The sequence below is a fragment of the Macaca mulatta genome, chromosome 1, assembly GCF_049350105.2.
Source record: "Macaca mulatta isolate MMU2019108-1 chromosome 1, T2T-MMU8v2.0, whole genome shotgun sequence".
In the NCBI taxonomy this organism is placed as follows: domain Eukaryota; kingdom Metazoa; phylum Chordata; class Mammalia; order Primates; family Cercopithecidae; genus Macaca; species Macaca mulatta.
Genome location: NC_133406.1, coordinates 81,260,472 through 81,275,718, shown reverse-complemented (window position 1 = coordinate 81,275,718; position 15,247 = coordinate 81,260,472). Strand labels below are relative to the sequence as shown.

General features: G+C 45.4%; 1 protein-coding gene across 1 annotated transcript; it reads right to left on the bottom strand.

Moving 5' to 3' along the window:
* Positions 1-5,877, bottom strand: CCDC185 (coiled-coil domain containing 185). The gene is made up of 2 exons (XM_001098375.5): positions 5,716-5,877; positions 1-3,252 (listed from the first exon to the last, which is right to left on the bottom strand). Exon 2 carries the CDS (start codon positions 3,044-3,046, stop codon positions 1,175-1,177), a length of 1,872 nt encoding a protein of 623 aa, XP_001098375.3. The 5' UTR covers positions 3,047-3,252; positions 5,716-5,877; the 3' UTR covers positions 1-1,174.
* Positions 5,878-15,247: the final 9,370 nt, after the last annotated feature.

Genomic DNA, 15,247 nt, shown 5'->3' with positions numbered 1-15,247 from the left:
AAGGATTCCAATAGAATTTTATTCTGTAAGGCTGGATAGGACTGACCAAAAAAAGAACCAGACCAAATAGATTCCAATGAGATCTTAGATGATGCATTAGTCTGCTTTCACGCTGCTGATAAACACATACCCAAGAGTGGGTAATTTATACAGAAAAAGAGATTTAATGGACTCATTCCATGTGGCTAGGGAGGCCTTACAATCATGGTGGAAGGTGAAAGACAAGAGAGAATGAGAATCAAGTGAAAAGGGTTTCCCCTATTGAAACAATCAGATCTCTTTAGACTTATTCACTACCATGAGAACAGTATGGGGGAAACCCCCACCCCCATGATTCGATTATCTCCCAAGGCCTCTCCTACAACACGTGGGAATTATGGGAGCTATATAGCTCAAGATGAGATTTGGGTGGGGACAGAGCCAAACTATATCAGATGGTGTGGCTGTGGTGGAACAGTCAAGAAATAGTGCTGATGGAATTATAAATACTTCCTATCAATACAGGGAGGGAAGGCCAAAGAAGTTCACAATCAGATAAGAACTATAGAGTGCCATTTTCAAAAATGTTTCACAGAACATCAATTCCATGAAATTATCTGAGAAAAAAAAAGAGGTGAGGGACATTAAACATTAAGTTTCTTTACTGCATGTCTTTAAAATTTTAAAGTGCATTATGAACTCCCAAGAGAGGATATAGTATGCAGGGTTCCCAAATCTACTCGTTCACAGGAATCCTCCCACTTCACTCTTTTTAAAATTTCTTTTTGTCTTGGAGATTTCTTATGATGCGTACTTTATACTTCACCCTTTCATAAGTTCTGGGACAGGAAAAGACTTAAGACATGTCACAGAACTGTATCCCTAACTATAGATTTTTCTCTGGTGTCTCCAAAATGTGCCTGTTGTGTGTTTCTCAGATTACTTGAGAGCTAAATGAATATTTTGTATTCAAATCGAAATTCACAAAGCCAAGTCATTTTCATAGAAATTCTCAAAATTTTCTCCCCGACCCTCTAAACTATCCAAGTGAATCAATAAACCAGTTCATGAGAGGAAATTGCAGCTATTTTATATGCTTTTTTAAAATCAATGTTCAATTATAATCAGATTACAAAAGGAATCACATTGCCACATCTCCTTCTGGCTGGCGCTGTAAGCCAGGCGTCCTTGGTTCTCAGTAATCCCTGTTCTGCTGACAGGCACGGAGCTGGGCCTCTAGTACTATCTGATCAAGGGAGCTGTTGGGAGGCGCTCTCTCTTCTCTCCTGGAGGCCTGAGGGAGCTTCTGGAACTCCTGGAAGTTTGGGTCTTTCCCTTGGGTAATGTGCCGCACCCTCTGCTCCTTTTTCTTAATGGCCTCCTTGATGCCTTCAATGTGGCACTTTTCCTCCTTCTCGGCTTTCAGTTTCAGGATGTGGTGGTTTTTCTCCCTCAGGTGGTTGAGCTCCCGGAGGTGCTGCACCTTGTCCCTAGTGGTCTTGTGCACGTGATTCCTGGCCTGTCGGATCTTCTCATCTGCCAGCTCCACCAGAATCCTTTTGCGCATCTTCCTCTGCTCCTCTGACTCCCCTGCACGCCACCTGGCCTGCTGCAACTGCTCTTCCTCCTTCTGGGCCTTCTCCCTCAGCTCGCGGTGCCGCTCCTTCATCAGGCCCTGGTGTATCTCTTGGGACCGCTGGAAACTTTGTTCCAGGGACAGCTGCCTAAGGAGCTCCTCAGCCTTGGCCTGGCAGTCCATGAGGACCTTCCGGGCCTGGTAATTGATGAGAGAGCTCAGGTTGGTGTCCTGGACCTTCTTCTGTCCCTCCACGGCATGCAGATGCCTCTTGCGACAGGCCTCCACCAGCCTCCTCTGTAGCTGCAGGGTGTGTTGCTCCCGGAGGTTCCGTTGCATCTTCTCCTGCTCCCGCAGGCGCCGCACCTGGCACTGCTTTCGGTGCTCTGCCTGGGCGCGCGCCTTCTCCAGCTTCTCCTGGCGCGGGCTCTCCTGGTCCTCAGTTTGTTCCTTCCACCGGCTTTCCCCCGGGGTCACGTTCTTCCTCTGGCTGTCCCGCCGCCGGCAGCGCTGCTCAGGGCTTTGGAGGGTCTTGCGCTGCTCCTTCTCCTGCCACTGCTCCTGGCTCTGCTGCAGCAGCAGCCGGCGTTCCCGCTCCAAGGTCATCTGGACCTTCTGATCCGAGCGCTTCAACTCCTCCCAGGCCTCAGCCGCCTGCTGCTGCAGCTCCCGCATCCTCTGGGCCTTCTTGAGACGGGTCAACACGAGGGCCACAATCTGCTGGTCCTGGGAGGACACCACTGCCTCTTCCAGCTTGCTCTTCAGGACCTGGGTGTGGGGGCTCCGCATCTCTTTGCTAGAGGCCGAGGGCTGGGAGTCCCGGCTTGCTAATGACTCAACCTGGTCGCTGCTGTCTCTCTTCTGGGCGCACCCGCAGGCTGAGTGCCTCCTGAACTTTTGGGAGGGCACAGAAGACCGCTCCGAGGGAACTGAGGAAGCGGACCAGCGACCTAGATGTCTGCCGAGCGGCACTGCCCACTGGTCTCCACCCTGTGCCTTTTCTACCCTGAATGTGCCACTCAGGGGAGTGCCAGCTCCTCCGGAGTAAGGCGGGGGCGAGTCTCCCTGGGCCAGTGGGTAATGCGGGCAGGGCTGCGGCCGCTGGGGTGGCAGCTGGGTCTGCGGCTGCCAAGCTGGGCGGGGCTTGGTTCCTGTCTCTCCCCAGGCATCTTCTAGGCGCCTGCTGCGGAGCCCGTGCTTCCTGGAGCGGTCCAGGGGCCTGCGGACCACATCGCTCAGGCTTCGGCTGCCCCGCGGTGAGTCTGAGCACCCGCGCCTGCGAGGCCGCGGCGTGAACGAACAGTGCGGGTGCAGCCAGCACGCCCCAGCTTCGCTCTCCGCACCCGGAGTCTCGGCCCGGGAGCACGCGGGGGAGTTGGCTCCGGACCTCTGCCCGCCCAGCCGCTGCGTGGACTCTCGCTCTCCGCCGGGCCGCGGGGGTTCCCAGAGGTCCCGGTAGGGCGGCTGGGAGAAGTGGCTGAAGCCTGCCATCCCTCCCTCTGGGCACGCGCAGAGTCTGCGCAAGGGGTCTGAGACCTCCAGAGGACGCTGCAGACACCCGCCCCGCCCCCCGGTCCCGAAGTCGGGGTCGCCTGTGACGCTCCGGCCACTTCACAATGCGCCTGGCAGCTGGGTCCCCGCAGTCTTCAGCCCTTGCCCGGCGCCGCCCACCCCAGTTTTGCTAGCACTCGGAGCACCTGGAATGGGAAGGACAGGAGGCTGGAGATGGGGGTGGTGGGGGTCGGGTGGGGGAGAAAGGGGTTGCAGGTTGGAGGAGGGAATATGTGGGAAATCAGGATGATATTTAAAGATGAGGGTGCATAGTGTCCCCCCACCAGTGTTTCAGGGAGAAATTTGAACTCGCATTTGCACACAAACAGCAGGATTTTAAGAGAGCCCGGGTGAAGGCGTCACCCTCAGAATAAAAAGGGTGGGGAGAAGGGCCAAGGTGCAGTTTCAGGGAGGAGATAACCTCAGCTGCAGAACCACCGTCCTGCACGTGTGTACCTCTGCAACATGGTCAAATAGAGCGGCTGTGGACGCACATTAATATGCGACACCATCCATTTGCCGTTTTAAATTAGCAAGCCCAAAGTATGCTTTAATGTTAACTTTTAAAGATTTTTAGAAAAGGAAGACAACGACTCTATTTTCTAATATGGTAATTACTGCTTTTGTCAAAATATGAATGCTGCGTGCACATTTCTGAAATAGCATCAGTGAACACCATGTTGAAATCACATTTTTCCCCCTTTTCCTCGAATTTTGTGGGATTCTTGTTCCTTGTTGAGGCACCCTTGGCTAATGGGAAAAACACTGGATCTGGTAGAGAAAAAGAATTTGAATCTCCTCTACCACTCTTCACTCATGGGCTCTTGGGCAAATCCCTTAAGTTTCCATGACCTCCAGTTCCAGCAAGATGGAGTGGGAAGCCGGGCTCATCTTACCAGCATTGCAGGACTGTTGTGAGGATCAGACGAAATGATGCATCCAGAGGTTGGCACCAGAATACATTCAATAAATATCATTTTGGTGCCATGCTAAGCGTCAGTTAAAAGTTTTAAGAATTGGGTTGGGTGGTGGTTCATGCCTGTAATCCTAGCATGTGGGGAAGGCAAGGCAGGAGGATCCCTTGAGCCCAGGACTTAGACCAGTCTGGGCAACATAGAGAGACTCTGCCTCTATATAAACATTTTAAAAATTAGCTAAACATGTGTGTGCATTTGTAGTCCCAGCTATTCCGGAGGCTGAGGTGGAAGGATTGCTTGAGTCCAGGAATTTGAGGCTGCAGTGAGCCATGATTATGTCACTGCACCCCAGTCTGGGCAACAGAGTGAGACTTTGTCTCAAAAACAAAGTGTTAAGACTTAAAGTAATATATGAATTTACAAATATTTCTGCAGATTTCTAGCTTAAGGAAATAATGCAATTAATGTAATCTTAAAATAGTTTAAGTAAAGGATAGAGTGCTAGAAAGGGGTGACTCCAAGCTCTGTCATGTTCACATCATACTGTGGATCCTGGCTAAGTCACTTCCCTTCCCTGGGGTTGCTATGGTCTGAAGGTTTGTGTTTCCCCCAAATTCTTAAGTTAAAATTCTAACCCTTAAGGTGATGGTATTAGGAGGTGGGACCTTTGGGAGGTGATTAGGTCATACAGGTGGAGCCCTCATCAGTGGGATTAGTGCCCTTATAAAAGGAGTCCCAGAGAACTCCCTCATCCCTTCTGTCATGTGAGGACACAGTGAAAAGATGGCCATCTCTGAACCAGGGAGATGATCCTCACCAGACACCAAATCTGATGTCTTGATCTTTGGCTTCTTAGCCTTCAAAATGGTGAGAAATAAATTTCATTCATTTATATGCCACCAAATCTGCGGTATTTTGTTAATAGCATCCAGAAGAGACTAAGGCAGGGTTGCAATGAGGAAACAGTTCTGGATAGCATTCTCCAAGTATGACCATTCCTTAAAGAAGAAAAATGAGTATTTACCCACACCAATCCTCTTCATTCACGTCTCCTTGAAGCATCACAGCAACCCCAGCTAGGAAGGACCAATAGCCTTGACAATATTTTCCACTGGACAAATCTAAGACTTGGCCATATTAACTGATTTCCCCAGAGTCACTTGGTCAATGGCAGGAGTTTTGACTTCAGATTTACTTCTCTTTCCATGATAGCGTGCTGCCTGCCTCTTGGGGAATGCACTATAAATTGAGCCATGCTTTTAGGAAAATTATGATCTGATATACAGCAGAAGGTCATGGACACCATGTCCTTAAAGCCATGTGGTAGCAGCCTTAACTACAGTGGAAGGAGCCACTCTGCCTGATTAGGATCTCACCAGCATGTCTATAGCTGGGGATAAGAAGTTTTCTACCCTAGATTTTATTGGCACCATTTGTATCCCATTAAATAAATTATTTTATGTGAATATAGCCCTTACTAGATGGTAATTTCAAAAGTAAACCAAATTTGAATGGAATCATTTAACTTTTGAAGTTAGGAAATATTTTTACATGTATTGAGTTGTGCTGATAGCTGAGTGTCATATCTCTCTGTTGAAGCTTTGTAAAACATTTTGCAGGGACAGGTGTGGCTCTGGTCAATACCCAGGCTACTCCCACAGAACAGTGTTATGTGGGTGAAAGTATACCCACCTGAAAACCAGGAGACCTGCCACCAGCCAGTTCTGCTACCAGCTGAGTCACCTGAGAAGTCATTTCACCTATGTCTTGGTTTCCTCATCCCTGTAAAGTCTCTTTCAGTCCCAAATGCAGCTGGAGAAAGGGTTCAATCTAGTAAATGCTTCAGCCTTTGTTCTGTAAAGCAAAAATGAGTTAATCCATGAAAAACGCTTACAGCAGTGTCTGTCTGCATGTGGTAGCTGCCTTATAAATATTAGCCATTAGAATAATCATTATCATTATGCCAAGAGCACTAAAACCATGGCAGTGTAGAGCTGAATTTAAAGACTTAGTTTGGGATGGAGCCAGAATGAGAACCCAAGGGCTCAGATTTCCAGTTTGGGGCTCTTTGACTTCTTGCTTCCTCTGAAGATTCTCAGGATTCCTCAGGGAATTGTGTATGGCTCACTCACCTCTGCTGACACTGGAATAAAGGACAGAGTCTTCACTGCGTAATGTCACACAAATTTATTGATAATCTGGGCCAGGATTAAAAAGATGATATTGCTAAGAGAAACAGTTCTAGGTAGCAGATGTTGTAAGTGGTTAAATAGTTCACCTTAACAGAATTCCCAGGGGAGAGTGGGGGTGTGCTCTGTCCGAATTTTTTATAAGAGAGGGCTCCATACGGATGATACTGGAGTGAAACCTGGAAGGACAATTAGGATTGTCGAGACAGGGATGAGCAGGAAGACACCAGGCCGAGGAAGCTGCTTGGGCTGCAGTGTGGAGCCTCAAATGCCTGGCACATTGGGGTCATGTGTGATTTGTGTAGCAGGGGCATGGGGAGTGTGCGCGAGTGAAGTGGCAGGTGATAAAGCCAGAAAGGTGGGCTGGGGCACATTCTGTAGGGCCTGCTATGCCAAGCCAGGAAGCATAGACGTCCTCCCACTGGGCTGCAGCATCCCAGCTGTGTCCAGAAGCGCTCCAGGATTCCCCCAGAGCTGCATTGGGCCCAGAGGGGCGGGGCTGGAGGACTTTAGGGCAGGCTCTGAGGCCTCCGTCCTTGCTTTACCCAGGGCAGCTTAGACTTTATCTGTTTTATATCTTGGGGCTCCTTGTAACACTTCACTGAAAAAATTTGGGGTTCTCCTATTTCAATCCTTTTTTATGAGAGTTGAAATCCACTGTGTAGATCACAGCAAGGCGTTAAGAAAAGTCTTGAAACCAGGAAAGTAACCCAATGGGATCTAGATTTTAGAAAGTTCATCCTGGCAGCAGCGTGCATGATCAATTAGTAGGCTGGTTCAGCAGTCTGGGTGGGCAAAAAGGAAACGTAAACCAGGGCAATAGCCATGGGACAAGAAAGGATGGATTGGAGAAACAGGTCAGAGTTTGAGGGTTCCTGGCATTGGGATGCTTTGATATGGAGAAGGAGAGTTTCTAAACCAAGTGGTAGTGATAGCAGATCTCCAGTGTAGGTGATCTTGAAGACAACAATCTTGGAAATTTGGTAAAAGAAGTTGTAATAACAAGTGAACCCCACACAGAACAGCAAATAGAATGTCTGGAGTAAACCACCAAAACTTGAAAGAGAAACCTTTTCCTTTGAGGGGCCTGGTGGGGAAGCTCCAAGCCTTGGCACATTGTCACAAAGCCAAGAAAATCTTCCTCACCTGCATCTGTAGCATCTTAAGGAGACCCCTCAGAGGATCCCAGGCTGGAAGCTACAGTCAGCTCCTTCCTGGGGTAGATGAAAGAGATGTTTTGCAAATGCTACACTGCCAAGCATTCCTTTGATACTAAGAACAATCATTTTTATTTGGCAGAAAAAAAAATCCTCAATGTATTTCGCTGGATGCCTTAGAATGTGAGCCTTCTGCCAAATGAAGACCTGGGCCTCCTAATTTGTTGGAGACTTAGAAAACATGGCAACATGTGCTCTGACCCCACAATTCAAATTCATCTGTGGAATTGAAATGCGTTCCATGCCCTTCCTCAGAACAGATTGTTAGTTGTCGTGGTGACTTCAAATTTGATCTTTTAGCAGAGCGTCTAATTCTTGGATGGGTCAAATGGGAGAAAAAAGCTGTAGCTACTCTGTCTAATATGGCAGCCCATACTCACACATGGGATGTGCCCTTGAGCATGAATAATTTGAATTGATGTGTGCTGTAAGTATAAAATACACACTGGATCTCAAAAGTAGGTGATCTTGAAGACAACAATCTTGGAAATTTGGTAAAAGAAGTTGTAATAACAAGTGAACCCCACACAGAACAGCAAATAGAATGTCTGGAGTAAACCACCAAAACTTGAAAGAGAAACCTTTTCCTTTGAGGGGCCTGGTGGGGAAGCTCCAAGCCTTGGCACATTGTCACAAAGCCAAGAAAATCTTCCTCACCTGCATCTGTAGCATCTTAAGGAGACCCCTCAGAGGATCCCAGGCTGGAAGCTACAGTCAGCTCCTTCCTGGGGTAGATGAAAGAGATGTTTTGCAAATGCTACACTGCCAAGCATTCCTTTGATACTAAGAACAATCATTTTTATTTGGCAGAAAAAAAAATCCTCAATGTATTTCGCTGGATGCCTTAGAATGTGAGCCTTCTGCCAAATGAAGACCTGGGCCTCCTAATTTGTTGGAGACTTAGAAAACATGGCAACATGTGCTCTGACCCCACAATTCAAATTCATCTGTGGAATTGAAATGCGTTCCATGCCCTTCCTCAGAACAGATTGTTAGTTGTCGTGGTGACTTCAAATTTGATCTTTTAGCAGAGCGTCTAATTCTTGGATGGGTCAAATGGGAGAAAAAAGCTGTAGCTACTCTGTCTAATATGGCAGCCCATACTCACACATGGGATGTGCCCTTGAGCATGAATAATTTGAATTGATGTGTGCTGTAAGTATAAAATACACACTGGATCTCAAAAGCAGTATGAAAAAATGTAAAATATCTCAATACTTATTTTATATTGGTTACATGTTGAGATGATAGTATTTTGAACCCATTAGACTAGATTAAATGTATTATTGAAATTAATTTCATATTTCTTGTTACTTATATTAAAGGGGCTACTAATAAAAATTGCACAGGTGCATATGCAATAGATATCACAGTATATGTCCTTTGGACAGAGCTGCTGTAGATTAATTGAGGTTCCCCAATATTCAGGTAGTAAGCAAAAGCTATTAACATTTAGGTAATTTTTATTCTACATAAATGTATTGCTTTGAAACCACCTTTACTAACAGGATAATATTTATGTGGAAAGTTTTTTTTTTCCTTAATGGCTGGATGATAGGGTAAATTATTAATTTCCTTTTTGTTTTGTTTTTGAGACAGTCTCACAGTGGCGCAATCTCGGCCCACTGCAACCTCCGCCTCCTAGGTTCAAGTGATTCTCCTGCCTCAGCCTCCCAAGAAGCTGGGACTATAGGCGTGCACCACCATACCCAGGTAATTTTTGTATTTTTAGTAGAGATGGGTTTTCATCATGTTGGCCAGGCTGGTCTCGAACTCCTGACCTCATGTGATCTGCCCACCTTGACCTTCCAAAGTGCTGGGATTACAGGCATGAGCCACCGTGTCTGGCCCGTTTTCTTTATCTCTCTCTCTCTCCCCCTCCTTTTTTTTTAAGACAGAGTCTCACTCTGTCACCAGGTGGGAGCGCAGTGGTGTGATCTCAGCTCACTGCAGCTTCGACCTCCCAGACTCAAGTGATCCTCCCACCTCAACCTCTTGAGTAGCTAGGACTACAGGCATGCAGCACCATGCCCGGCTAATTGTTGTATTTTTTGTAGAGATGGGGTTTCACCATGTTGTCCAGGGTGCTCTCAAACTCTCAGGCTCAAGTGATCCACCTGCCTCAGCCTCCCAAAGTGCTTGGATTACAAGCATGAGCTACCGCACCCAGCAATTATTAATTTTCAAAAATCAATTTTGCAGTACAGTTTCACAGGATTTCTGTTATTTTATGCCCCACCTCCACTTTTTCCTCACTACACAGGAAAACATTCCCCTAAGTAACAGTATCTGAGAATACACTACAGGACCACTCTCTACATGAGCCTACGAGATATGGACTCGTTAAAAATATCAGACCCGCAAAACTGTAAAAACAAAACAAAAAAAAGTATGCAAACACCCAGGGCAAGAAATGAAAAACTCATGCTAATGTAGTGCTAAGAGTGAAAATTGTAGCCTATAAACTTCTTTTTTAAAAAAAGAAAATAGTGGGATAAGGGCCTAGAAATAGGAAAGTTGTTACCATGGAAACAATCACTTACCCACAATGCAAATATTCCATGTGTATGAGAGGTTATATGTATAAAAATGATGGCAGATACATATTGAGCGGGTGTTAGAGCACTGCTCAAAGTGCTTTATGTGCAAACCCTACCACAACTATGCGAAGTAGGAACTGTTCTTTCTGAGCCAACTGTTCTTTCTAAGAGAGAACTGCTCAAGATCACGAAATTAGTCGGCAGTGGAGTCAGGATCGGACCTCGGTCCCTCACCCCAACCTCACACCGGATGGCCTTCTGTGCTAGGACTGCATAATTATAGCCAGAGAAAATCACGTGTAGCCTGGAGAGCAGAAGAGTATTTTAAATACTTCTAGTTTTGCTGCATCTTAGGATTTTAATATTTTTCACATTTGTAACCTTCATGCAATTAAAAGCAGGAGATGATAATTAACCAAATCTTATGAAGAAGGGAAGAACTCGAAATAAGTATGCTTAGAGTTGACAGTGAGTTCAATTCCACAGGGAGATAACAGGACTGAGCTGCAGTTACTGGATCACTTAACACTGACACAGAAACACAAAACGGTGTGATAAAGTTGCTGATTTTTGAAATGTTATTACAAATAGTTTGTAGTGTTAAAACATAGGAAGACATTGACCCAGTGGAAACTTGAGGAAAGAATCTCACTTAATAACATATCCAATTTGGAGTTCTTTAATCCTCAGCATCACATAGGCATTACATTGAATAATTTCATTTTTTATTTTAAAGAATGTGTTTTGTTGAAACTTTAAAAAAAATGTGTGAGGGTTTTAAAGTTCCATTTAAAAAAAATTTTTCTGTTTTTGCTAAAATTGAGCATGAAGTTTTCAACCTTAAATGAAATTTGTTTTTCAGAAAGCTAGAAGTAAGGGAAGATAGCACTGCAATAGAAGTCTGGTGATGGATGGTTTGCTGTGATTGCTGACTGTGCATGTATTGTAATATGCCGTGCATTGTGAATCCTTGGCTGACGTTAGGTAAGGCAGGGCACCCTCAGCCCACTTAAATTCCAACCTCTGCATCGACCAGTTTTATTATACTATGAAAGAATTTTCAGTGGGCAACTCATAGTGTTCTTTTCACTCAAAGCCACCCACACATGGGGCTGGAGTAGAATTCAGCAACTGTGGGTGGCCCTGTCTGTGCATTCAGCAACCACTTCTGTCCACAGGAACCTTTTGAAAGCACCTTCAGCCACCTACCTGGGTCTCTGCTCGGCCATACCTCTGGGGAGAGTCATTAACTGTTCTCCCCTTTGCATGGAATGAGGTTCCTTCTTGAAGTCTTGGTTCAGGGAGAGCCATCCCTGATCAGATTAAATCCTCTACTATACACTCTCACAGCTCCTTTAGAGTAGCAGCTTCTCGCCTTGGTGGGTGTGTTCATTGCAGGCCCACACTTGAGAGTTCTGTGAAGATTTGATTAACCAAGTCATCCTCCAGTAAGTTCCACGAGAGAAAGGATCTCACCTGCTTTTTTCACCCCCACCCAGGAACTTGATAAATATTTGTCGAATGAATGAATTAAATGATTGACTGCACTAAAAATTCACAGTCGCTCACGCCTGTAATCCCAGCACTTTGGGAAGCCAAGGCAGGTGGATCACGAGGTCAGGAGATTGAGACCATCTTGGCTAACACGGTGAAACCCTGTGTCTACTAAAAATACAAAAAATTAGCCGGGTGTGGTGGCACATGCCTGTAGTCCCAGGTACTCTGGAGGCTGAGGTAGGAGAATTGCTTGAACCCAGGAGGCAAAGGTTGCAGTGAGCCAAGATTGCACCACTGTACTCCAGCCTGGGTGACAGAGTGAGACTCTGCCTCAACAACAACAACAACAACAAAATCAGTGTCTAAACGTTGGGTGCGGTGGCTCACACCTGTAATCCTAGCACTTTGGGAGGCCGAAGTGGGAGGATCACTTGAGGTCAGGAGTTCGAGACCAGCTTGGCCAACATGCTGAAACCCCATCTCTACTAAAAATACAAAAATTACCTGGGGGCATGGTGGCAGGCACCTGTAATCCCAGCTCTTCGGGAGGCTGAGGCAGGAGAGTTGCTTGAACCCGGGAGGCAGAGGTTGCAGTGAGCAGAGATTGCACCACTGCACTCCAGCCTAAGTGACAGAATGAGACTCTGTCTCAAAAAAAAAAAAAAAAAGAAGAAAAAATAAATTAAAATTCCCAGTGTCTAACACTGCTAAGCCAGTCAGTGGTAGGTATCAGTGCCTCTATTTGTATATGTCACCTAGTGCAGGGATGATTTCTAATCTTTTCTATCTGACTCAAGCCCCTGACCACACCTTTGCCCACTCACTCTTTGCTCCTGTTCTCAGCCCCTACATTTTAAACAAGTTCAAGGTCATAAAAGGAAACTTCCTCAACTTCCCCTTCCGCTGGGTCTTCATCCATTGTCTCCTTCTTTCTGACACAGGGTGGAAATTGACCCTGTCTCTTGCCAAAGCCCATTCCCCCTACTCTGATTCTGTCCCTCCATCTTCCCTAGGCCCTTGCTGGCTCCTGCATCCCCTATTTTGACTCCTCTTCCTTCTTTTCTCTCTCTCCTTACAACTATGCTCAGGTGACTTCCATCTCCCATGACCCTTATAGTTTAGCTCTACGGCAGCGCCGTCCAACAGAACTTTCTGAGATAAGGGAAATGCTCTGCATCTGTGCTATCCAATATGGAGCCCACAGGAAGTTGCTGAGCACATGAAATATGGCTGACATGACTGAGGAAACATACTTTTAATTTTATTTGATTCTAACTTATTAAAATTAAAAGAGGCACATGTGGCTGGTGCCCTCCATATTGGACAGCAGAGTTCTAAAATGTGAACTCTGAAGTCATATTGCTTAGATTAAAATAAATTATAGTTTTGATCTCTGAATCATATGACCTTGGGCAACTTACTTAAGTTCTTTAAGTATTCAAATTTTTCATCTAAAGTTGTGATAGTAGTACTGAAGTATAGGGTTGTCATGAATGAGATAATTCATATCATTACATTTAACAAATAGTGTATACTCCTAGCATAAACACTCAAAATGTGCTTCTTGTACTTGTCATCATCATCATCATCATCATCATCATCTTTGTTATTCAGACATGTTCACATTGTTTTTTCAAACTTCAGCTCAGGATGCATTAACAATCAACAACATCAATTTAGTGGACTTTGGCTAGCATTTTAAAAAAAGACATACTTTATAATACAATAAGAAATATGAGTGCTTCTCATGTAGTAGACGTAGATATGAAGTCATGAAATGTTTGTTTCTATCTATGGGTGAACTATGTACCAGGTGTTGAAGTAAAATATATTTCTTACCATAGGTTGCATTTTCTAAAAATGTTGTGTTTCTCTAGAAGTGTTGTTTTAGAGTTTAGAAGGTCAAGACTATGTTCTAGAGGCCAAATCCAGTGGTCTCTTCTCAGTCTCATCTTGATTTCTTGGTTCTATTTGGCACTGAGGTCCATCTTCCATTCGACTGAATTTCTTTCCTTCCTTGACTTACTTTGCTTACTTTTTCTTCTCTCCACCCAGTGTTTCTCCAAGGGTCACTTGGGTTCTTTTTTTTAAAAAGGAGTCTCACTTTGTTGCCCAGACTGGAGTGCAGTGGTTGGATTATGACTTAATGTAGCCTTGACCTCCCAGGCTCAAGCAATCCTCCTGCCTCAGCCTCCTGAGTAGCTTGGACTACAGGCACATGCCAATATGCCCAGCTAACTTTTAAAATGTTTGTAGAGACAGGGTCTCACTGTTTCCCAGGTTGGCCTCAAACTCCTGAGCTCAAGCCATCCTACTACCTTGGCCTCACAATCACCTGCTGGGATTACAGGCGTGAGCCACAGCACCCGAGAACCATTGGTATCAAAATCAGTCTAGAGGTGTAAGAACATGTTTATTATTCAAGGTGGGCCTCCTGATTGTGTCTCCTGTCACCCTTGTGACCTCTCCTCCCACACTGAATTCAACCCATCTATGTAAACAATAGGATTTTGCAGACATGACAAGTGTGACTTATGAGGCTTTGTCGTAAAAGATCTTGTGGTCTCTGCCTTACTTTCATGGATCACTTGCTCCTGGGGAGCCAGAAGCCATGTTATGAGGACACTCATCTTCATTCAGATCCTTTACCCAAGTTAAGTCTTTAGATCACTGCAGCCCAGCCGACAACTTGACTGCAACCTCACCAGAGGCCTAGGGCCTGGAGCCAGATTCCTGATTTATAGAAACCATGAGATCAAAAATGTTTCCTTGTTTTTTAAGATGCTGAATTTGGGGCTCAATAGAAAAGGAAGCAGGCATGTGCTTTAAGTTGCATGTCCCTAGACCCCATTCCAGGCCTACTGAATCTGGTTCCCCTGAGACAGCCTCAGGATGGCCTCACAGTCTGCATTAACATTTCTGGGTACTTTTTCTACTCTCTACAGTTTAAGACCCACTGCCCTTTTTTTGTTTTCACCGACTGTTCTCCCTCCCTCACTCCCTCCATTTCTTCTTTCTCCTATAGCACAGGTCCCAAAAGTTCTCTCCAGGGCCTCCTCCCTTTTCATCGTGCACTCCTTATGCAAGTGCATCTATTCTGTGGCTTTAGCCGACAGCCTTGGAGCAGCTCAGGGACCTGCTTCTCTTCCTTGGAGCCCTCTACAAAGCTCATGAGACTGAGTTTCCAACCACTTACTGGGTATCTCCATATGGACTTTTTTCTGGCAACTCAAACCCAACATTTCCAACACTGAATTCATAACCATCCTCACAAAATCTCCTTTTTTGTTTGTATTCCCTGCTTTTGTTAGCAGGTTTATAGGTTTATAGCTCAGTCTCTTAAACTCTACGTCTTGATGTCATCTTTGCATTATCTTTTTCCCTCACCCTCAATACGCAGGGGTCCCTGAGATCTTACCATTGCCCCTCTTCAGAACCTCCCTTGGCTGCTGCTATTGCTCTTGTTCATACCTCATTATCCCTTACCTGGGTTGGGAAGCTTCTTCATTGTCTCCTTGTCCTATTCTTTTCCCATCCAGACTTCATGCTTCCTAAAAGACTAGTATCTGGTTCAACTGATCATGATACTTCCTCACTCAAAATCCTTTGATGCAGTCTATCATTAATGGGCATTTGGGTTAATTCCATGTTGCTATTGTGAATAGTGCTGCAATGAACATACGCGTGCATGTATCTTTGTAATAGAATGATTTATATTGCTTTGGGTTTACACCCAGTAATGAGATTGCTAGGTCAAATGGTATTTCTGGTTCTAGATCTT

What these genes read in the sequence shown, in the direction of transcription:
- CCDC185 (XM_001098375.5), bottom strand. Translation starts at nt 3,046, where the DNA reads ATGGCAGGCTTCAGCCACTTCTCCCAGCCGCCCTACCGGGACCTCTGG.